The sequence below is a fragment of the Drosophila ficusphila genome, unplaced genomic scaffold (genome assembly GCF_018152265.1).
Source record: "Drosophila ficusphila isolate 14025-0441.05 unplaced genomic scaffold, ASM1815226v1 contig_106, whole genome shotgun sequence".
NCBI classification, from domain to species: Eukaryota; Metazoa; Arthropoda; class Insecta; order Diptera; family Drosophilidae; genus Drosophila; species Drosophila ficusphila.
This window is the reverse complement of record NW_025063993.1, coordinates 13377736-13399594: the sequence shown is the minus strand read 5'-3', so window position 1 is coordinate 13399594 and position 21859 is coordinate 13377736. Positions and strand designations below refer to the sequence as shown.

Below are 21859 nucleotides of genomic sequence, written 5' to 3'. Positions count from 1 at the left end.
TAGTTCTTATTCAAATTATATTCCTTCAAACCCAATTCATAATTTTGATTTCATATATGAAACAGTTCTCTTTACAGAATATCAAAGCAAGCGTTTAAATTCTTAATCGATTTTTAAATTTTATTTATTTTATTGTAGCTTTTTGCATACCCAAGTATGGTTCTTTTATAATAACAAATTATATTTGGAGAGTTATTAATTAAAAAACTAATTATTCGATGGTAATAGGTTACCATTTTAACTTGTTGATATTGTTTGTCATGACACAATATGTTTCTTTGAGTTGAATTTTTTAAGAAGTTTTGTCCTTTCTAAATTCATCGTGTTGTGCAAGTGTTTTGCGTGCGCTAGAGGCCAATATATATTATATTATATAGAGTATTTCTCTAGGACACAGAAAAGTAATAAATAAACTTATGGATTTTTTCGCTGTGCCTGTGCAGCCGCCTTTGTCCGCCTTCGGTCTCATTTCGCATTCAATAAGCGAACGCATCCATCCATCGAACGAAAGCCAAGACAACCGAGGCAATTTCAATACAAGCGAACAAAATCAACGGCGGCAACAAGAAATGGTAAATGAAAGTGCCCTCAAAAGGTTTTCTAAATTTGTACCTCCAAGTGCGCGAAGAAGAGTTTTTTCCAATTCCGTTTTTTATTTTTTTTTTTTTTTCGTTTTTACTCTGGCTTGGTTTTTTTTCTGTTTTTTTGAGGTTGGGCTTAATTGTGTCGCAGTGCAGTGAATGACTGAGTGACGGAGCGATTGAGTGATTGACTGCAGTGAGAACTCGCCGGCTTTCAATTAGCGAAAGTCCGATATGCATATGAAGCTAGTTCTACCCAAAAATCATAAAATCGGAGTGGGCGAAACAGAAAAAGAAAGAAAAAGCTGTCGTCGGCCGGTTAGGATCGTTAAAATCGTTAAAACGCCATCTAATGAGCTGTTTATGCCTATTTTTACTTTCAGGTTAGCGGCTTCTATTTCTTCCCCAGGGCCAAGAGCCAGTGGCCAAGGCCTATTCGAAGTTGACCAAGAGACAAGTGGCACACCGGAAGAAAGTCAATGTAAACATTGATACGAGTTTTATTTAGAAAATAAATAAAACGGTTTGAAAGGTCTAATAACTCTAATTATACAAGAATAACTTTGCTCTCAAAATGATAATATCTGAAAATAAAAAAAAGTATTTTTTTATATATTATATATGGTAAATATATATTGATTAATAACGCATTATAAGATTAATAGTTACATAAATATAAAAAAAATCGTATTTGATAAACAGAATTATTTAAAAGCAAGAATTTAATATGTTGATGTGAAAAAGTATGTTTGCACTTTCGATTTCTTAAAAAGGTGTTAAAAACATTTTATGTAAATAGTTCTTGAACGTTAGCTATTATTAGGAAAAATGCAAATATTATTGCCGAAATGCTTTAAAATTCCTTGCCTGCACAGTGATAGAATTTAATCACTTATCGATTTTGTTACTTATTTTGTTACACTTACCGATTTTGTTCCTAGAAAAAAGGATAAGTTAATAGAGAATTTCTCTCAGTGCTGCCAGCTGAGAGCGGAATTCAGCTCTCGCACAGGAAGGGAAAGCTGGCGATGTTGCCTCGTAGCATCGGAGTGTGTGTGTGTGCCTCTGTCTTGTTTTACAGCTCCAAAGAAAAGCAAAAGTCTGAGGCACATTATGGCCAGAAATTGACATTCTTTGCAGCCCCACCCCCTTCCGTCCCGCCCCTCCATCCAGTCATTTGCCAGCAGCATCAGCAACACATCGACAACAATTCGAACAACGAAATAAGAGAAGAAAAAAATACCGAAAAAAAACTGGCTCCAGGCACTTTCTCTTTCTTTCACTGGCGATAACTGATGGCCAAAAGGGGGATGGCCGGAAGGAGGGCGGGCAAAGGGGGTACCCAAAAAAAGAGGAGGGGGTCCAAAAGGAGGCGGGGGGCAACCAAAAAAATAAAGGGAAGCACACACAATCATCGACAAACAGCCACAACAAACAAATAAAAAACAACAACAACGGCAATCGGAGTAAATAGACCAATTGCTCTTGTTGTTGCCCGTAAGCAATTTATAATTTATTTATGCCGTTAACACACACACACACATCCGAAAACACTGATGCTTCATCTTGGTAATTGACACTTTAAGGCATTGAAATGTGGGCGTGTCTTACGAGTGACAACTACATTAACAAAATACCATTTACGCTCATAAAACTGTCAATTTGAAGTGTCGACTTGGCCAACACGCAACATCACAGCGATGATGAGTGAGGTTAGGGGAAGGGGGGTTTTGGCCAAATCAACGTCACTCTGGAGTCATTAAAAGCTGGTGATAAAAATCACTTGGCTCTGTAAAAATTTTGAGTTTAAATGCGGGCATTTATTGTTATAGCAGAAAGAGTTAGAAAGAGAGCTTAATAATAAAATTAATAAACCATTTCTCATTCATTTCCAATAAAACTCAATCTATATTCAAACAAAATATTATTAAAAAAAAAAAAAAAAAATTGTTATTTATCTGTCTATTGCAACTCTTATGTTTCTCACAAAAATTCTAAACTTTTGTTGCCTCCAATTGCTGAATATCTTTTACGAAGTTCATAAGTTATTTGTTTTCTTGTTGCATGTATATTGTAAAGGTTAACTTTTAGTACCTCAAGAGGACTACATTTCCTCCCTTCCCAGAAATTCGAACTTAAACAAAGCAGCAACTTGAAACTCTCTTTTTGGATAACGATGAAAATCCATCGAAGTTAAGGCCCTAAACTACAATTTGATTGGCACGCATTGAAAACCCCGCTCGCCGACAGACAGTTTCCGCTTGCCAAGCAAAAGTTTAATTTGTATCTTTCATCTCTTCTCGGGCCATAAAACTTGCTTCTTTATTTCTGGCACGAATTCCTCGCCAAAAACTCTTATATTTTTACACCCCCATTACCTATTATTTATTTGTTTCGAATGAGTTTCTCATGTGTTCTATTCATCAAAGGAACAGGATAATGCTATAAGTTTCGTCTGCCGAAAATGTTAATTCAACAGTTATTGACAACAATAAAGCAGCCATTGGAAAGAACGCAGACATGGCTAACAAATATAACTTTCTCCCTTATCAAACATCGCACATTGCTTGAATAACGCCAGAGATTTGACATTTACTATGTGTCAGACGGCGGGGAATGTGAAATTCATGGAATTCCGTGCGACTTCCACTTCCAATTTGCTGACTAATTTAATGTTTTCGCTTTAACAACCAATTTAGTCACGAGATGGCTGGCAAAAAATCAATGCAAACGTCTGTATTCGCTAATGAAACCGCAAGTTTTCGGCAACCGGCAGCTGAACTTTGCCGGCGGAAACTGAATACCGATTCCAATCAATAAATCAGCTCAGCTCAGCACTTCGAGGGCTTCCCAACGCCCTTTTCCCTTATCAAATTCAATCAGAAAATTTAATAAATATGCAAATTTGTCCGGGCCGTGTAAAATTACTGGTAGGTACATGGGAAATTTTCGATTATCCCACTGCACAGATAGCGCTTCGTGTTTCATCAAATACATAATACCTGTCGAGGCTCCTCCGATCTGCATTTAATGGCCATATGGCGGAGTCTTTAGTTGGCCATCAACTATTGTTGGTTGGTTGGTTTTCGGGGAAAAACGTGACTCGGCAGTAAGCCCATTGCGCAATTGTAGAAATTCGTCGGGCTTCACTGAATTATGCAAGTCCGTGCAGAGACACTTAACACACACGTTTAATTAAAGACACTTTCTTTTCACACATCCGACTGGCAGAGGCTTTCTTCGCACAGTTTTATTTTCAGTGTTGCGTGTGCTGGGCATTAAATAATGTCATTTGAATTAACACCCGACGGCGGGGGCATTAGCATAAGTTGCCGCTCAGGTTCGTTTTTTTTTTGTGGCCTACTCTCGGGCGGGAGGTGGAAATAAGCTCGGTGAAAACTCAGGAAAAATCGTGGAAAACTGCGTGGGGCTTTTTCGTTGGCATGGCCACTCGATGTCTGTCTCGGCCACGTTGTTAATAAGGTAAATATTTGCCGGGCATTTTCCGGGGCCCTCAAAAACTCACACACAAATCTCGACCCGAGGGTCCATATTACATTATTACCCACCTGAGTTCCGATTTTTATTTCAGGCGAGAAATTTAATTTGCATTTCAAATGCAAATGCTCGTCTTCGCCAACTTGACAGCTGCTTGGCTGTGTTCATTTTGGTGTTTTCTTCTAATTGGATGCCTTCGGTTTTGGTCAGTTGCATTTCCCCATCGAAACTAAAAACCTCTTCGGGACCGAGCCGGATTCGAGGCGAGTGAAAGGTCTGGGGGCAAATGTCTGAAATCAAATGTCAAATCTACATCCTTGACGTCTAGTGAACCGCTCGTAACCTTGTCAGACCCCGCAGGACCTTCTCTGAACCTGATGCCCTTTGTTTGCACGGGAAATAAAATCGAAGAGGTTAAATAAATAAGTGATTTACCGCAGAATATTTTATCATTTATTTAGATATTATTACATTGCAGTGTTAATATTACTTATTGATATTATGTTTGCCTTCTACTCAAAATTGTAAAATTTGACTATAAAGAATGAAGTCTTATTGATTGATTTATGATTCACTAAAGCTCACATCTAATGCAATATAAATAATTTGCCTGTATAATATCTAATTAATTGAGAGAAAAAAAGATTGAAAAGATGAATAAATATTTTGTGAGTTGTATGAAAACAAGGGTAAAACATTTAAGAAAAACCATGTTTAAATATTTTGTTCTCTTCAATCGTTTTGTTTGATAGTCTTTACTGACTTTTCCCCACCCTTTTCCCCAGAGATTTTTCTCAGTGCAGCAACCTCCTCTACCTGTGCCTTTGCCATGTCTTTTCTTTACGCTTCCCTGGCTGCTTATTGCCTCGGGGCTAAGCTGAAATCTTTGAGGATTTGCTTGCCGGCCTGTCCTGGCAGTGAGGTCCTGGCCCGGCCCTTCCTGTTTTACGGCTCGTGGTCTGCTGGCCGCAAAGGAAACTAAACTCCCGGACGCAAATTCGATTTTCGTCGCATTTTTTGTTGATTCCAATTCAATTTTCCCGGCGTTTAAGCACGGTAAACAATAATTAGATGTGCCCACCGTACTGGATATGCATGTCTGAGCATCTGTGAAATAGAGCTGCCCCCCTTGGCACCCAAATGCTCTGGAAAATGCAGCCTGTTTTGCGGTGGAGCCTGCGGTCTCGGCCCAACCGCATCTTTAACGATGAGATTTTGGTCGGGGCACTTCGATTTGAGCAAAGTGCAGAATCGGTAAAATTAAATTGGATTTCCATTGTGACGAACTGGTTAGCAGACCAGAGAAATTTGCGGTCACTCGACTGGGATATCTTTCACTTTCGAGGAGGTTGGGGGAGGTCCTTGGACCTTGGCATCAAAACATAAACTGGGGCTCAACTTGCTGCTGGCCAGTTGAACTAATGTTTTTTTAAACGCTGCCATTGTCGGTGGCTCGGGGCGATTTACTATATATATGTATATACAAATACATGCCGGAAAAGTAGGGAAACAGCACAATGGCAACTTCGATGGGAATTTGCGGTCGGAACTCTGCGGGATATCACAATGGCTGAATGGATATATAAACCATTGTATATTAAAGATAATAATTGTTGAATAGAGAAATTGTTGCAGCTTGCCAGATAAAAATATATTATTTTTGAGGAGAATATTTTAAATATAATAATAAACAGAAATGACACAAACAGAATTTAATTTGAAAACTTTTTAGCTAATTAATGCCTTTAAATACTTTTCAGACAATTTTTACGAAATGAATCATGTATAGCTGATTTATGAAAATGTATCCCCATAAAGAGAATTTTCCCATAAAGGCATTTAACTCCCATCGATAAGTAATTGTGAAATAATACTCTTTTGAAATAAGCCCGAAGCGGCATTCCATCGCCCTTTGAGTGTTCGAGTGTTCGAGTATGGCATCCATTTTGCGGGAGGGCATTCTTTAATGATTATTTCTGCAGCCCCATTTCACTTATCGATAATCGCCCTATTGTGCCGATAGGCAGTGGCTCCTTGTGGAATTGAGCAATTGCATGGAAACGCAATTATTCGGTGTATTCACTTTGAGAAATTCCCGCGCTCCGCCTGTCTGACAGTCGCAATCTTCCACTCCCAATCATAATTATTATTGATCGTATTTCCAATTTATTGCTACGTTTTTTATCCGTATCTTTTTTTATCCGCTAGCCAGCCTGAACTGGCAACATTGTCAACGCATCGCGTTCGTATTGTTGATGATTTTTCAAATGCGCTTAATGACATTGGCTCTGCTGCTCCTGCTCCAGTTCGAATTTCCCCACTTTCTGGCTCCCTTTCCGCTCCTTGTTGCCAATACCTCGAATTATCTTTCAGGGACACTGAACCAAATAATAAATAATAGCTACAAGTGGGAAATAAAATGATTAGAATGAAACCTAAGTAGTAAAGGTTTCTCTTTTTAAATAAGTTTTATAAAATGCAATCATGTAAATTTTAATTTTAATTTAAATTTATTTTTTAATTTAATTCTTTATATTTCTTTCCCTTTGTGCACCTTATTTCCTTTTTAAACGGCTGTCATGTGATTGAAGCTCTTCTTAATGCATATGAAATGGTAATTACGCATACGCCGCGTTGTACCATTGAAACTCTGAAAGTCAGCCGGGAATGAAATCGAAGTGCCAGCGCCACTTATTGCCGCTCATTTATCTTGTTAATAGCTCCAAGCTGGCCGCCTCAATTTATCAAGCGGCTAAAAAACTCGAATTTACTTAGTATTGTTACCGCTTTGCCATCGCCATGCTGCTTTTGTCATTTCTATAATCGACTCGAAGGCATTGACTTGGCCCCGAGTCCTCCTCGAGGTCCTGCCGGAGCATCGAGTTTTGACAGTCGCCTCGGTCTAGACAATGTAATTGTCGACAGCAGCAAGTCGAGTGTCCTTGTTGGACCTCCTAATAGCCTTTGTGGCGGTAAATCAACCGGCTCCTTATAAATCACCAAGTCCAAGGATCCCGATTCATATGTTGCGGCTTTTAAATCACAAGGTGTCAGGTTGAAAAAATAGCCCCAGTCTATTTTTGACGAGGGTAAAAGTAAAAGTAAGAGTGTAACTATGCCAGAATAAATAGAAATGAAGCGAGGGGAGGGAATCAGAATCGGAATCGGAATGTTGAACTAACCAGGACACAGGTCGTCGTTCGTTCGGACCGTTTGTTTATTTATTTATTTGAAGTGGCCGACCGACCAACCGGCCAGTCGGCCGACCACTTGTCACCGACAACAGTCGCAACTTGATTTATAAACATTTACATATCACAGGAATTCTCCATTTTTATCCCTTCGCCCCATTTCTTCTTTGTTTTTCGCCCCTTTTTCACTCGCTTTATTGTTGCCCAATTAGGCGCAGCCATAAATTCTGGCCCCAAAAGGAGGGAAACTAACTTCGGGCTGCAGTGTCGTTAATTAAAAAGTTTTTTAACAAGTTAATTGAAATAGATCTCGATTGGAGTTTTTATTGATATTTGGCTGACGTTTGGCATTTGCCGCTGCGAAACGGAACGAAGCGAAACTAAATAATTAGTTTGCTAGCCTCTTTTGGGCCAAACTTTCTGGGCCACTTGAAGCCCGAAGTTGGGCAAAAGTGGAGCGGCGTTTTGGCCAAGGAGCCAAACTGTTTGCCAACAACTCGAGCACGAGCCACTCGCTCCTCGCTGGCGCAAACTTAACACATTATGAGTCCCAGGCTTTGAGTTTCTCCCCTTTAAAAAAAAAAAGCAAACCAATGCATTTGACATTTACGCCGGAGCAACAGCTGCTACATAAATTAAAAAATGTTGCCAACGAGGCCCACGGCCCACAGCCAATACAAATAAAAGAGCAATAACAACCGTGACAGGAGCAACTTGTATTGAGGGGACCTCTGGCCCCCGCCAACCCCCTCCCCCTTTCCATTCACATCTCGAACCCTCGGGGGCCGGGCATAAATAATATGTACAAAAGAAAGTTTTTGTCAAAGCGCCCCAAGTGGCACTCGCAGCTCACCCTTTTCCAGATAAGTCTGCCGAACGCGATTGGGGGGCCAGTCAGCCAGGAAATCAATAATGATTTGGCCTAGCCATCGGCTGTAAACTGGATGCAGGCAGCACTCTTATTACTGAATTGGTTATACCCTTTAAATATATAGGAAGAAGATATAGGGCTTAACATTTCTGGAAAACATTCTAGTATATTTTTTCGCTTATCATTCAAATTAAACTAGTTAGACAAACTCTTTCTTTATTATATGTAAAGCTAATGATTTCTTTTCTTGTTACAAATGATTTTGTTCTAATAATTATTTTAGATACATGTTCAAATCTCTAGTTTCCTTATCACTCTTTATTATATCTTAAAAATAATTCTCCCTTGAAATGTAAGGCAACTAAGTTAATAAATTGAAAAATAAGATTAAGGAAATATACTTTTCTTACTTTCTTATTTATACTTTCCTTTTCCACCTAAGCCCATAACAATTAGCAATAAGCTCCCTTTTGAGTCTTAGCCTCTAATTGCTTTCCCAAAGCGCCTGCTTAAATAATTTCCCGGAACTCTCTTACTTACCGTAAACTTGTTTCTTTCGATTTCCAGGAAACGTAAATTGCATCTTTCTGAGCTTACACAGACAAAAACCTCCGGTCTTTTGCTCGAGTCGGAATTCGACGGAAAGCACTTCCCCAGAAGTGGATCCTTTCACACCGAATCTGTCGCCAGGCGAGGCGATACATTTCCCCTTTCGAAGATGAAATGACATCCTGGGCGGACAATATGTCCAGGAGTCATTAAAAAGTTGCCACAATCCCCGCGGTGAGGGTAAAATTAAGCGAGCCATTTGAATGGCAACCATGGCGACAACGTCGAGAGCAAAAGACTTGGACGGTCATCAAAGTAAAGTGTTTTCCAACTTTTCTTTTCTCTGGCTTTTCTCCTGCCGCCGCTGCCTCTGCTGGTTTTCCCTGAATTTTCCTTTCTTTTTTTTTTAGCCCCCTGCTTCACTCCTGTATTGTTCTGAAACTTTGCGCAGCTGCTCCTGCGGCGCTTGTTATTGTTGTTATTTACTATTAAAGTTGGCAGGATCGTAAACAGCTTGCGGCCAAAGGGGGGGGGAAAAAAAAAAAAAAAACAGGGGGAAATGCGGATAGTGGGCCCTTTGATACGAGCCTGGTGATTGTCGATTGGCAATTGGCTTTGCCAGCTGCAATTTCGCAATTTCCGGCTCCATGTGGGCTTAGCTTTATTACCAATTAAAGTTATTCAATTGCCGCGCCGAAAGTTAAAAGGTTGCACTAATTTCATTTCCCCTCGAAAACCAGAGGCCAGAATCCAATGCACATATCTATTTTATGCCGCCGTTTATTGTTTGGCCGAGAAATGACAACAACAAGGGCCGCTGGCTGCTGGCTGCTGGTTGGGGTTTTTGCATGTTTAATGCATCTAATCAACATTAAGCCATGTTTTGGCAGGGTTTTCAGACCACATTTCCCCCCTGAAATTCCCCCATTCGGATCCATTGTGTGTGCGTGGGTCAACCGCTGGCGACGCCCCCAAAAAGATACAAAATTCAGTTGCAGATACATCTCTGTTGTTGCCGTTGTGGCTGTCGCATTTACATAATTTCATTTGCAACACATGCTGGGCATTTTCCCCTCCCCCTCCCCTCCCCTCCCCCTTCTCTTTTCCCCTTCCTTTATGTTTGCGCCTGGCGGCAAATTATTACACGCTTTTATTAACAAAAATTACGCTCGTCTGTTGATTTGCAGCGTCATCGAAGTGGCTATGGTGGTCCTTTCAGCTCCCAATCCCCATGAATATTCATGGCTTAATATCTGGGGCCTATAAATAGATGCATTCCGAGGAAGAATCCTGAGTCCAGGAGGCGGTCACAGGATCAAGGAACAACGGCCACCGACTCTTTCATTAATTAAGTTCAGATTTTTTCCTCCTTTTCCGTGTTTGCTGCATGGGCAAAGTGCGTACTCAATGGACATGGGCGGAGAAAAATATGGAATAAGGGGATTCTAGGGGATTCTAGGTGTCACCTCACAGTACAACTAATGGTATTTTATAAAAATTCATTTGGTCTTTTATAACAATGTTATCGAATTACTGGCAGTGCAACTTGACAGTGAACAAGTTTGTGTTGACCACTTAACCAGTTTGAACTGTTTGTTAAATAAAGATCGCCAACATATTGCAAAGGATTTATTAAACGGTTTACCAATTAAGTTCATAATAAGTACAATTTATTTTAAATATATACATATGGGGTTTCATACCATAAACAATAATTGAAACCAGTAAGTAATGATGAAGTTAAACCAGTAATAAAAGCAAACGGGAACCAATATCCACTTTTGATAGGCTTAGTTCCGACCCCTTTTAGGAATGTCCTTGTTGGACTACAGGATAGCAGCAGTGACGATGCCGATGACAGCGATACACGAGCCACTCAATCTTGTTGAGTAAGCGCCACTAATTTGTTTTTAAGGTCAGCATGGTCACTAAAGCAATCCTCCTTTTTCCTTTTTCCCGCCACCACCACTTTGCATACTTTATTGACCGCATCGGGAGTGTGTGTGTATGTGTGCGTGTGTGTGTGTGAGGGAGTGTGTGTGCCAGCCAGGAGTCCGACCACAAATTCGCTTTTAAGAGGCATTTCCAGGACGAAGCCTCCATTCTGCAGTCTTGGCAGACAGCTCGTGCAATTTGGCCATTAAAAATCATTAGCAGCTGGGAATTTCCGACCCTGGGGGCCAAAACTGGAGGTGTGTGACCTCTTTTCGAGAGGAATCTCCTGTGCATGCAACATTGTGGCAGCTGCATACCTTGTGGCGCTCCTGCCAAGCATTTTCATTAAAACACCGAAGGCGAAATTGGGGAAACTGAAAGCAAAGATCTTAACAATGTTGTAGTGAAAATATGTTTTCTGTTCTTAAGCATTGAAAAAGAGAAGAGTTTGAGAAGCCATTAAAAGAAATACAAAAGATAAATTCATTTTGTATAAAATGTAAAAAAATGTATTTTAGATTCATATTTATAATAATATGTTTCAGGTATTATAACCGAGCTATCTCTACCCCGATCCCACCATCTACGTTAAATGTTCGAAGTAGTCCATGATTTTGTACACGTTTTCTTAGTATTTCCCACCCTTCACATTTCACTCACATTACACAAAAGATTAAATCGAAAGGTTTCTACAAAAAACTTGTACAAAGATGGATTGCAGGGCTCCTGGATTGCCCAATCTCGAAGGAAGTGGATCGGAGTTGACCCACTGCACCATCTCGGCTCTGGATGACATTCTGACCCAGGAGGACGAGTACTCCTCCGAATTGGAACTTTCAAAGGTATTCGAGAAGCTGGAGCAGATGAAGCAGCGGGTTTTGTATTTACGAGGTCTCCTAATCCGCCCTCCGGAGTCAAGTAAAACCGATTGCGGTTCAGACTCTGATCAGATGCAACTGGAACTCGAGCAAACTGGATCAAAAGATGTCGAGTTGAGGAAAGTGCAACAGGATACCGCACAAGCCTGTCTGCAAATCTCCGAAGTGAGTCGCAAACTTAAGGAATCCAAGATCTCTTTAGCAAGACTGGATGAGAAGGTTCAGAGAAACATCCGATGCACCAAGAAGTTGGCCAAGAGGCTCCTCGAAGTGCCCAAGTGGCAGGAGGAGCTGAAGCACAACGTGGGATTGTGTATAGAGCGGTACAACGACTTGGATATCAGTCGAGGCAACTACCTTCAGTACAGTGACAACTACGCACGGCCCATTCAGACCAACATGAAGTACAGCTACTCCTCGAAGGTAGGTTTTCAATAAAAATACAGCACTATATAGAGAAATGCGAAGAGTTAATTTTATGGATTTATAAAAATATTTTAAACTGACGAATTAGATAAATTGCATTCATTTGATTATTAAACTAAAGTTTATAAAGCATAAAGGATTACAAAGCCAACACTTTTTACGTACATAAAACATTGAATTTTTAACCACTCTTGATCTTCAAATTGTTTGCAATTTTTATATACATTTTTATTAATTTTACCCAGAACCTTAATTTACTTTGAAGTACTAACGCATATTAAACCCTGCTCTAGGTTCCCATAATTTGCTACAAGCAAGACTACATGCAGTTGTACAACGGACTGAACAGAACGAGGAAGGTGCTGATGCAGTGCTACGACCAGCTGATGAAGTACACCCAAGACGTGGACGAGGCTCTGACCTCGGGACAAGAGAAGTTCCCGATTGGGGTATCGATCTCGGAGCTCTCTATGATGCTCGACGCGAACGCCTCGGCGACCAAGCATCGCAGGTCGAGCGCAAGGCTGCGAAAGTCCTTCAAGTTCGGCTGGGCAGCTCCTCTGCCGGAGAAGGAGAAGCACTGGCTCACCGTTTCGAAGTCCGAGACAGATAATTAAAAATGCCACCGGCCGCAAAAACCGCCATTCTGTAATTTGAAGAGCAGTCAAGTTCCGGATTTTTGGGGGCAATAGTGCGCCTAATGAATGTGTAACACCGAAGGGCAAAATAGAAACGAACAATGGCCGGGCTAATTGTGCAAAAATGTTTTGGCAAATATTTCGTTAACAGATTTTGCGGGCATTTAAGCCGCAGAAATGCAATTAGCCGTGAACGTATTTAACCAAACAAAACAAAAACGCGAATGCAGTGGCCACTCCAACCAAAATTAAAAGGAAGAAATGGAAAAACCACCGAACGGATGTGGGCAAAATTTGAATTTTGAATTTGGAATTTATTCGGGAGAATATTACTCAGCCGACAGGGGTTGCGATCTGGGGTAAATTGATGGCCGGCATGTCTTTGACACCTCGGCGGAGCTTCATTTCATTTGACAAGGGTTCAGTGGCTCCGATGGCACCGGGAATTTCCCCGGGGGAAAGGGAGCAACAGGTTTGTCATAAACGGAAGTCCTGCCATCCTCAAAACTCTCGGTTATCAAATTGGGCAAACAAACGCCCGACCAAAGTTGCTTGCCAAATTAATTGAACGGACCCGCCCGGCAGGACTCACAGGACTCGCAAGGAAATGGCTGAAAGTCTCCGGCCAGAACTCACCTTTCGCCTTTGACAGGACACTTAATTCATCGAGCACGAATGGGGCGAATGCGAAACCGAAAATGTAATTTAATTAGTGGTCTCGAAAGTGTTCGAGGCGCTTAAAGCCCTCTCGCCGGAGTAAAACTTTTATGGCAGTTGTTGAGCAAGGAACGCCGTGCTCCGGCAGTAATTGCGCATTGACTGCACATGTCCTGGTTGCCAACTTCCCGGGTCCATTGTCCTTTTGTGCGAATACCTGGAATACTTGTGCTCGACTTGCTCTGACCCTGCGGCCCATTCATATGCCTGAATGCTGAATGCAAATGTGCCGTGTCGGGGAAGCCGGTGCCACGGAAACTTGTTCTGTTTTAATGGGAAAATCTAAGCATTCTCCGCTGGATAACTCGCTCACCCAGCCATTCATAACTTGCCCTCCTTCCCCTACATTATTTAAGGGCCTTCTGATTTATCACCCAACTGCTGCCAAACTTCATCCATTTACTAGGCCATCCCCATCCATCAATCAGTCGATTGCGGCTGGTGAAAAAGTTTTAGCTGCAAACAAATTGAAAATTTTAATAAAAATTCTTGCGCTAAATTACGCTCAACAATCAAATCCCCACCTTGGACACCCGGAATTCCCAATCCTCCTCCGTCATTGTCATTGTCCAACTGTTCGCTTAAGTGGTGTTAAGTATTTGAAAATCTCAGCTTCGGTTTTCCGCCCCAGTCTCCATCGCATGCCTTCCGCTTTATTGTTTTACGACAGTTGGCCAAATACTTTGGCTAGCTAAAAGTTTTGCCCTCATGGTCATCCAATTGTCTGTGATTTACGGATGCTCCTCCAAGGATCTCGGGCTGCGGCGGACGTCCAGTCAGTCAGCGGAGCGTAGCGGAACCCACAACAGAAACTGCTCTGCAGCGTTTAGTGGATATTGATTTATTGCTCCTCAACCGGCGGGACAAATGTGCTCGCAAATCAAAAACTTAAAAATATTTTTACTGCTTATAGTAATAGTAAATAAGTTTGAGATATATTTAAAGAGGTTCAAAATATTAAGATACAATTTAATGTTACTTTAATCAGATGTTTCCCGTATCTTATTTGAAGAAAACATTTTAATTTTACCAGAAAATATATATAATATATATGTAGAAAAAAGACGATATTTAAACTTTACTTCATTCAAATTGCATTTGATTTAATTTTTTATAAGAAAGACTTAAGAAATATTACCCTTGTGTAAATAGGTAATATCGGGGATATAATTAAAATGGTGAATACTTGTTGAAATACAGAATTTATGAAGTCTTTTTATATTTTCTCGTAGCTTTCGACGATTCCCTGGGACTTAACTTCATTCAAATCCCGAATGCACTGCTCCATGGTCGTTAGAACACAAAGGGGTTTCTTTCCACTGAAATAGGCGCTGCTGGGACGAGCGTATCCCACTTGACGTATATTCAACCAGGCGGTGATCTCATCCAGACACAGACACTGCCAGGGATTTCCCTCCAAACTAATGTACCGCAGTTGCTGAAGATTTTCCGAAGCCTTGAGATCCGGCAAGAAGGTGAGTCGATTGTTGTGGATTTCCAGGTGAAAGATGTGCTCGAAGGTGTCCAGAACTTCCGACTGGATCTCCTCCAGGCGATTTTCCCCGATCGTCAGTAATTCCAATTTTCGAAGGGGAGCAAACATACGAAGATCCAGGCTGATCAATTTGTTCCTTCTCAGTTTGAGTTCCTTGATAAAAGGCAGTGAAGAAAGAGCCGAAGGATGCATTTCCGAAATAAGGTTATTGCTCAAATCCAGGTAGGTAAGGTTACGAAGAATGGTCTCTCCGAAGACATTTATTCCTATATATTTGATATTATTCCGACTCAAGTCAAGAATCTCCAAAGCCGTTAGATTTTCAAACAATCCTTCCGGAAGAACAGAGATTTTGTTGCCAAACAGTTGAAGCGATTGCAAGGAACTCAGTCCTAGAAAAGCTCTTGGGTGGATTTTGTCGATCTGGTTGAGCCACAAGTTGAGGGTCTTGAGATTGCCGAGTTTGCGAAAGACCGAATCCCTCAGGATCTTTACATTATTCGAACTGTAATCGAGCAGCTCCAGCGGAGCCACTTGGCTGGGTCCCATGAAGAGAGCTCTCTTGATCTCATACAAATTATTGTTGGAAACATTCAAGACCTTCAAGTTGGGTAGTGAGTTAAATATTCCCTTGTCCAGGACTTCCAGCCAATTGCTGTGCAGGTGCAGTTCCTCCAACTTGGGTAATCCCTGCATTCGAAACCATTGGAACTGAGGGATAAGGAAAGTACACATCATGTTTTAAAACATATAAGAGTCCCACTTACATCTCTCATATTATTGTTACTTATGGATAAGTATCTCAGGTTCGCATTCTCGCCAATTGTCACGTTCTCCTGATAATTGGTGGTTAGATCCAGAAAAACAAGATTCTTCATTTCCTTGAAGGAATCGGGTTCTATATCAGCTATGAGGTTTTCGGAAAAGTTGGCGTACTTCAAGTTGGCGAGGTTTCTCATTTGACTTTTATTGATAACCAGTAAATCGTTGAAGCTCACGTCGAGATTCAACAACTGTGAGTTGTTGGGAAACTGCTGACCCTGCAGCAACTCCAACTTGCAACGGGTGAGATTCAGTTGCTGCAGAGACCTGAAATCCTGCAGACCCTTTCCAGCCAAAGTCACGCCTCCGGATTCGGATAGATCCAAGTTCAGAAGCTGGGAAAGTGCTGGTAACTCCGCATCTTTTGCTCTTTCGATCCCAGTGTGCTCATTCACCACCTTTACACTTCGCCAGTCTGCTCCCACATAGCGATTAAGTTGCTCAAAGCTCTCGATCTCCTTGCAGATGTGATGGCCCTTTCCTAGATCCTCGCACTCCTGCAGATCCTTTCCAAGGGCTCCGGCCACAAGAAGAGCGATCAGAACTCGCAACGCCTGCATTTTTGCAACTGAAAAGGAAGCCTAACTTGATCTGAACGCATTGCGATAATTTGTGTTTATTTTTAATCAGAACAAACTCGTTTCATTACTCTTGGAGAGCCGGTTTAAGCGAATTGACCGGGTCAGCTGGTCAGTTAGTGATGGTTTTTGCCCAATCAAAATCGATTTGTTCATGTACCAAATAAATGATTCATTTTAAATTGAACTACAACTTGCGTTAAAAAAGTACTATAACTTTACAAGTGAGATCTATTGTTACGAATCAAATTAATATCCACAAAAGAAAAGTACAATTTTCTCTCAGTTTGAAAAAATTAAATTTTTGAATTGTTATTAATAAAGCAATTAACCATTTTTTGGTTTTTTTTTTTCGATTTATTTAATCATTAAGAAGTACATAAAAAGAAAACATAAATATCTTCAGTTATATGGTATTCGTCACTATGTGGACTAAGGATACATATATAAATTTCTTGACCGCTTAACAATGAATATTGGCGTATATATCGTATATATTTCTATACATAAGACACTCAAAATACAGATTAAAGTACATGGTTTAATAACGAGTAGCTCGTTAGTTAGTTTTGCTTGAGAGTGTGTCGTTGTAAATTCATGAATGAAGCACGTTTGTCGTAAATGAGGCGAAACTGCACAAAATGCTTCAAAACCTAAAATTAGTTTCATATACTGGCGATGTTCCGTCTGAAGGAAGCCTGAGTTGAATAGGTTCGATTTCCAGTTTGATTATCAAGTTTAACGATGAGTTCCATTAGTGCGATTCCATTTCCATAAATAAGCTTTTGGTACAGAAGACTAGTACGCGACAGTTCAGTGGGAAGATATTTGGATGAAGCGGCAACCTAAAACAATGCACAACACCTAATCCTCGATGCAGCAGTTGACCATCCCGCACAGGCAGTCGACGAACAAGCCACCACTTGGTTCCTATAACATTCCGGGTCCATCAGTCTCGCGGTTTCCAGACTTCTCGAAGAACATGGCATCCTGCGGAGCAAAAAAAGGTATAAACTTAGTGTTGGTAAATCATAAGGTTCAAGGACCTATAGCTGAACTAGCCTAACCAAGAAGCTGGAGGATTTGATGGGCTTGGGGGTTTCAGTTACCTCAGCACCAACGAAATCTGCGCCTCAGACGTCTCAACAGCTTTAACCGATAAAAGTTAACACTATACAACTGATTGGCAAGGCCATATATGAATTACAAAATAAATTTAACCGAGGGAGCGGCACTTACAATCAGGAATGTGGCGCCCAGCAGAACGGCCTTCATGCGCACATCCAGATCCAGCGGGAAGCTGATGCCAAAGAAGTCCGCATCCGTGAATACTTCACGTGCCAAGCCCGACCACTGCTTCGAGATCTTGCCAACCTTCTCGCCGGTGAGCGATACAACCTGTTCAAAGATAGTAATTGTAAGTTACATTCAATACTCATTTGTTAGTAGAACATACATTGAACTCAACGTCGCCGCAGAGCGAGAAGGTGCAGAAGGGTCCCTCGATGCGCATCACCGTGTCGCCAACGTGATTGAGGATCCTGAACGAAGGCGAGCAGATGGACCACTCCTGTTCGATGGTGCCGATGACGTTGCCCGGCGGTGCCGAGACCTCGATGCTCTGCAGGCAGCAGGGAAACAGACAGGAGGAGCAGGCCAGCGGTCGGTGCATGTGGATCACCTCCTGCTGGAAGTTGTCGAAGACCCGCATGTCGAAGGGACGCGCAGGACCGCAGCAGTTGCGCGTGCAGCAGTCGTTGTCCTCCGCCGCGAAGTAGACCTTCTGACCCAGCGCGTTCTTGATCGAGAACTTGTTGTTGGTCTCGAAGCCGGTGAAGGCCTCGAGCAGCTCGACCTTCTGCTTAACCAAAAGCTGGTCGATAGTCGTAAGGTATTCCAATCCGCGCGGACAGTTCGGAATTCCGGTAGGTATACTCATCCAGTCTCCTGTAAAAATAGCAATTATTAATACACATTCTCACAAATATATAACAATGGGAAACCTTTGGGGGACTTAGGAGGTTAAATTTAGAAAATAAATTTGCAATGAACTTATATTAAAACGCACTCTTACTTCATAAGTGCTCTTATCATCTTGGCGAGTAAATTGAATTAGTGCTCACAAAAGGGCATCTTTTTCAGCTTGTTCACTTGCCAGTGTGTCAATTGGTCAATGTCGCCGGCACAATTGCTCGCCTTCTCTAATTGGAGGCTTTACAATGGGGCAGTCCCCTTCTAGATATCTCAGAGATTACCCCCCTAACTACAAGCTTTTATGATGGCTCAAGCATCACGACTCTTGTATCTAATCTGTGCGGGGAAGATATACTTTATCACGGGCTTTAATCGCAGTAATAAATCTTGCATTTCACAAGGTAACGAAACCTTGAAATGATTTACATAATTGGGCTATTTAAAGATGAGATTTTTTTGCACCTAACTGTAGAAGATATATCTTATCGAGTTCATTAAAAAGTACATGATCTAAGATAGTCGCCTTTAAATTAATAGAATCTTTACTGGAAAAAGGGATTCTATTATTCAAGTTAATTGTTTTTTTCAGATCTTAACACTTTCAAGTCTTTCTCCGATTACATTATAGTTTTCTGAGTAAACCAATGGATTCTTAAGGGTAATTCTGAACTCTGTGGCTAACCTGCTGAACCCATTCACACCCTTTTTGTCTACATTCAAACCAGTCCTTCAGTACCTTCACTTCATAGACCCAATAAACCTCCTCACCTCCTGTCCTCGTCGCTGATGTAGTACTCGTAGCCCTTTCGCTTGGCCGACTTATTCAGCCGCATGGTGTGTCGCAGCTTCTTGGGCAGTGGCTTGTTGGCCTCCCGGCAGACCAGTTGCTTCAGGGTCTGGGATCGCGAGCAGAGCTGGTTGTACTGGCTGTACAGCGAGTGCCAGATGAATCGCAGCACCTTGGAGCCGCTCTTCACACCTCGTGGTTGATGCGACTCCTCAGAGTTCCTGCGGGTTTCGCCACTCAGATCCAAAGTGGAAACGCAGACTGCTTGGTTCTCGGTGGACATTTTCCTTGGTGACTGCGAACTGCGGACACGAATCGACTGCTCTGCTGCACAGAGATGAACTAACTGAAGCACAGCTCTTGCTCGTCGGTGGAAAATCAACGCCATCCATGGCGACGGCCGTTTTAAATGCCGCTTTGTGTTATTTTATTGGCTCAATTAAGGCGGACGCTCCGCTTTCCGATAAGCGCCAAAGATCTGACGGGGTTTGCAGCCCATTTTCGACGGATGGGATGCACGTGTAAACAAAAACACAGATAATACCTGACGGTCTAAAAACCTCGAAATCTTCAACACTCTCTAAAGTGCCTACGCAAATGTTTGCACCCCGCTTAGCGCACGGCTACTATCTTAGATGGACAACACCCTTTGTTCTATACCGATCTGGGTGAACTACCTCTATCTGGGATGTTGGGTTCAGTTGTTGCTCCCACAGAGATATTCAGACAAGCGATTGGACATTATCTCAGTCGCAGGGCAATGGCTCATGGGACACACAGAGATGCGCTTTTGTTTTGATTGGCGGACTTAAACCCTAAAAGAAACCGATAACGCAAATTTACGTAGTAAGATTATATAATAGGTAAACTTTGATATGCATGTAAAAGATAAGATAAATGTAAAGCAGGATAACCGAAAGCAATAAGAATGTGATATGCTAGTACCAAATTTATAACTCATTAAAGGTTTCCGTTAGGGTTTTTGTACTTAAGGTTTAGATAACTTGCCTCCTGGTCCTCCGGGTGCCACTCCAGGTGGCATTCCCGGACCTTGAGGACCCATTCCCGGCTGCGTGATGATGGGCTGTTGCGGCTGTCCCGGTGGATATCCGCCGAATCCATGTGGCGGTCCTCCGGGTCCTGCAGGTCCTGGGGGATATCCTCCGAAGCCCTGTGGCGGTGGTGGGCCACCTCCTCCTCCCATGTAGGGTGGCTGGCCACCCGGACCACCCACATAGGGTGGCTGTCCACCCGGGCCGCCCACATAGGGTGGTTGCCCGGCTCCGTAGGGCGGGGTCTCTCCGTACGGCGGCATCTGGGGAACTGGAGCGTAACCGGCTTGCTGGGGACCCGGCGAAAAGCCCTGAAACGATCGACAGTTTAATGACGAATGGCAAAAGTATTTAACTTTAAGGGGCGTCATTGTACATTTTCTGTTCCCTGACGTGGGTCATCCAAGCTTATCGAAACAATTGCTTTGAACATACTTAAAAAAATTACTGGATGTTTAAATTAATTATCATAAAAAAAAACATACGGTTTTTCAAAATGTTACAAGATATGTTTATCACAATTTTTAAATTTTATTAAGACGGTTTGGGTAAACCGACTTTCATTTATATAAGCTTAACCAACTATTCGACTATATTTTTTTTTAAAGAATATGTTTTGATATCAGTTTAATCGTTGTTGGTACTATTTATGAAATGAGTTCTTTATATTGAAGATAAGACATACAAATATTTACTATAAGGGCTGAACAGCGTAGAAATGCGCGATAAAAGAGTGCTTGAACGGAAATTACTCAGTAAATTTGACTTTTAAAGTTGATAACTTAAATAGGAAAAGCATAAACGGAAATACTTTTATTGAGTAACTCAAAAAACAATTCTTGTAATGATTGAAATATACAAATGAAACAGCTTATATATCCCTCAAGAGTAATTAAATTTCGAATTGATTTCGTAGCCTGCATTACTGGTTTCAAAGAACATTGTTTTCGCAGTTGTTTGGGAGAGCAAAAAACACTTGTTTGCATATATCTGTCTGGCGATTTCGAATGAATCTCTTCTGTTTGAATGTGTGATAATGGTTTATAAATAAGCAAATACCGACGTATGACGTCATGGTTGGCGTGTGCGTGTAAAACAACAAGGCAACCCACGGACCACCCCCACCTCACCCATCCACTTATTTAATTTCGCAAACGAAGCGACACTTTTGGAACTCACGTAATTCATGGGCGGCGGCGGCTGCTGGGGACCGGGACCAGGGGGATACGGACTGGAGTGGCCGCCACTGGGCGGCGGGTATCCAAATCCTTCGGCGGGCGGAGCATTCGGCTGGAATCCGGATCCGAATCCCGGTGGGGCGTACCCCCCTTGACCAACATTGCTCTTCATTTCGTTAGGATTATCTTTGGGTTTCCTCGGCTTTTCCTGCTTTTCTTCGGCGCTCCGCGTGCTGCGTTCTTGTTGCACTGGATCGGAGTTGGTGCGGCCACGCCCCCAACGAAATCGCAACAATGTTGTTTTGTTTTGAACACACTATCGTTAAAAAAGTTTTGTACAAACTAGGGATGTGTATATATCGATAATGTTTAAGAAACATATATATTACCGCGATAGCTATTGTATGAAGTATCGCAATATCTAGTGTGACCGAAAGTGGAGAGCAAAAATACAGTCCGCATCAGTGATGCCAAAATTTTTTCGAAAAAAAAGGACAGATTGAGAAAAAAAACGGGAAAAATAGGATGAAAATATTATAAAAAGGATAGAAAAAAGGACAACAAGTTTTTTCACAGTAATTTTAGTTTTTATTATTAAAATAATAGTTTTAAGGCATCTTCGATTATCTTTCCTTCGTCATTATTGCTGTCCTCATAAGTAGGCATGGAGCCAATTAATTGGAGAGACT

General features: G+C 41.7%; 3 protein-coding genes across 5 annotated transcripts; 1 reads left to right on the top strand and 2 right to left on the bottom strand.

Annotated features, from left to right (window-relative positions):
• Positions 1 to 11246: 11246 nt before the first annotated feature.
• On the top strand, positions 11247 to 12866 carry LOC108089766. The gene is made up of 2 exons (XM_017188157.2): positions 11247 to 11926; positions 12223 to 12866. The coding sequence occupies exons 1-2, from the start codon at positions 11336 to 11338 to the stop codon at positions 12544 to 12546; spliced, it is 915 nt and encodes a 304-aa protein (XP_017043646.1). The 5' UTR covers positions 11247 to 11335; the 3' UTR covers positions 12547 to 12866.
• A 1562-nt stretch (positions 12867 to 14428) lies between these two features.
• On the bottom strand, positions 14429 to 16360 carry LOC108089708 (slit homolog 2 protein). The gene is made up of 2 exons (XM_017188054.1): positions 15547 to 16360; positions 14429 to 15490 (listed from the first exon to the last, which is right to left on the bottom strand). Exons 1-2 carry the CDS (start codon positions 16159 to 16161, stop codon positions 14501 to 14503), a joined length of 1605 nt encoding a protein of 534 aa, XP_017043543.1. The 5' UTR covers positions 16162 to 16360; the 3' UTR covers positions 14429 to 14500.
• Positions 16361 to 16655: 295 nt separating this feature from the next.
• Positions 16656 to 21517, bottom strand: LOC108089758 (phospholipid scramblase 1). Of its 3 annotated transcripts, XM_017188147.2 has the most exons (5): positions 21172 to 21517; positions 19949 to 20303; positions 17636 to 18126; positions 17419 to 17577; positions 16656 to 17169 (listed from the first exon to the last, which is right to left on the bottom strand). In XM_017188147.2, exons 1-5 carry the CDS (start codon positions 21340 to 21342, stop codon positions 17110 to 17112), a joined length of 1236 nt encoding a protein of 411 aa, XP_017043636.1. In that variant the 5' UTR covers positions 21343 to 21517; the 3' UTR covers positions 16656 to 17109. The 3 variants fall into 3 exon arrangements, with proteins under 3 accessions (XP_017043636.1, XP_017043638.1, XP_017043637.1); XM_017188149.2 differs by lacking the exons at positions 19949 to 20303; positions 21172 to 21517 and adding an exon at positions 18922 to 19310 and having other exon boundaries at positions 17636 to 18113; XM_017188148.2 differs by lacking the exons at positions 19949 to 20303; positions 21172 to 21517 and adding an exon at positions 18922 to 19030.
• Positions 21518 to 21859: the final 342 nt, after the last annotated feature.

Bases quoted from the DNA above. Each gene is read 5' to 3' on its own strand.
- LOC108089766 (XM_017188157.2), top strand. From the start codon at position 11,336: ATGGATTGCAGGGCTCCTGGATTGCCCAATCTCGAAGGAAGTGGATCG. The intron at 11,927-12,222 runs GTAGGTTTTCAA...ACCCTGCTCTAG, and splicing joins AGTACAGCTACTCCTCGAAG to GTTCCCATAATTTGCTACAA.
- LOC108089708 (XM_017188054.1), bottom strand. From the start codon at position 16,161: ATGCAGGCGTTGCGAGTTCTGATCGCTCTTCTTGTGGCCGGAGCCCTT. The intron at 15,491-15,546 runs GTAAGTGGGACT...CTTATCCCTCAG, and splicing joins GTAACAATAATATGAGAGAT to TTCCAATGGTTTCGAATGCA.
- LOC108089758 (XM_017188147.2), bottom strand. From the start codon at position 21,342: ATGAAGAGCAATGTTGGTCAAGGGGGGTACGCCCCACCGGGATTCGGA. The intron at 20,304-21,171 runs GTGAGTTCCAAA...CGATCGTTTCAG, and splicing joins CGCCGCCGCCCATGAATTAC to GGCTTTTCGCCGGGTCCCCA. The intron at 17,578-17,635 runs GTATGTTCTACT...ATCTTTGAACAG, and splicing joins GCGGCGACGTTGAGTTCAAT to GTTGTATCGCTCACCGGCGA.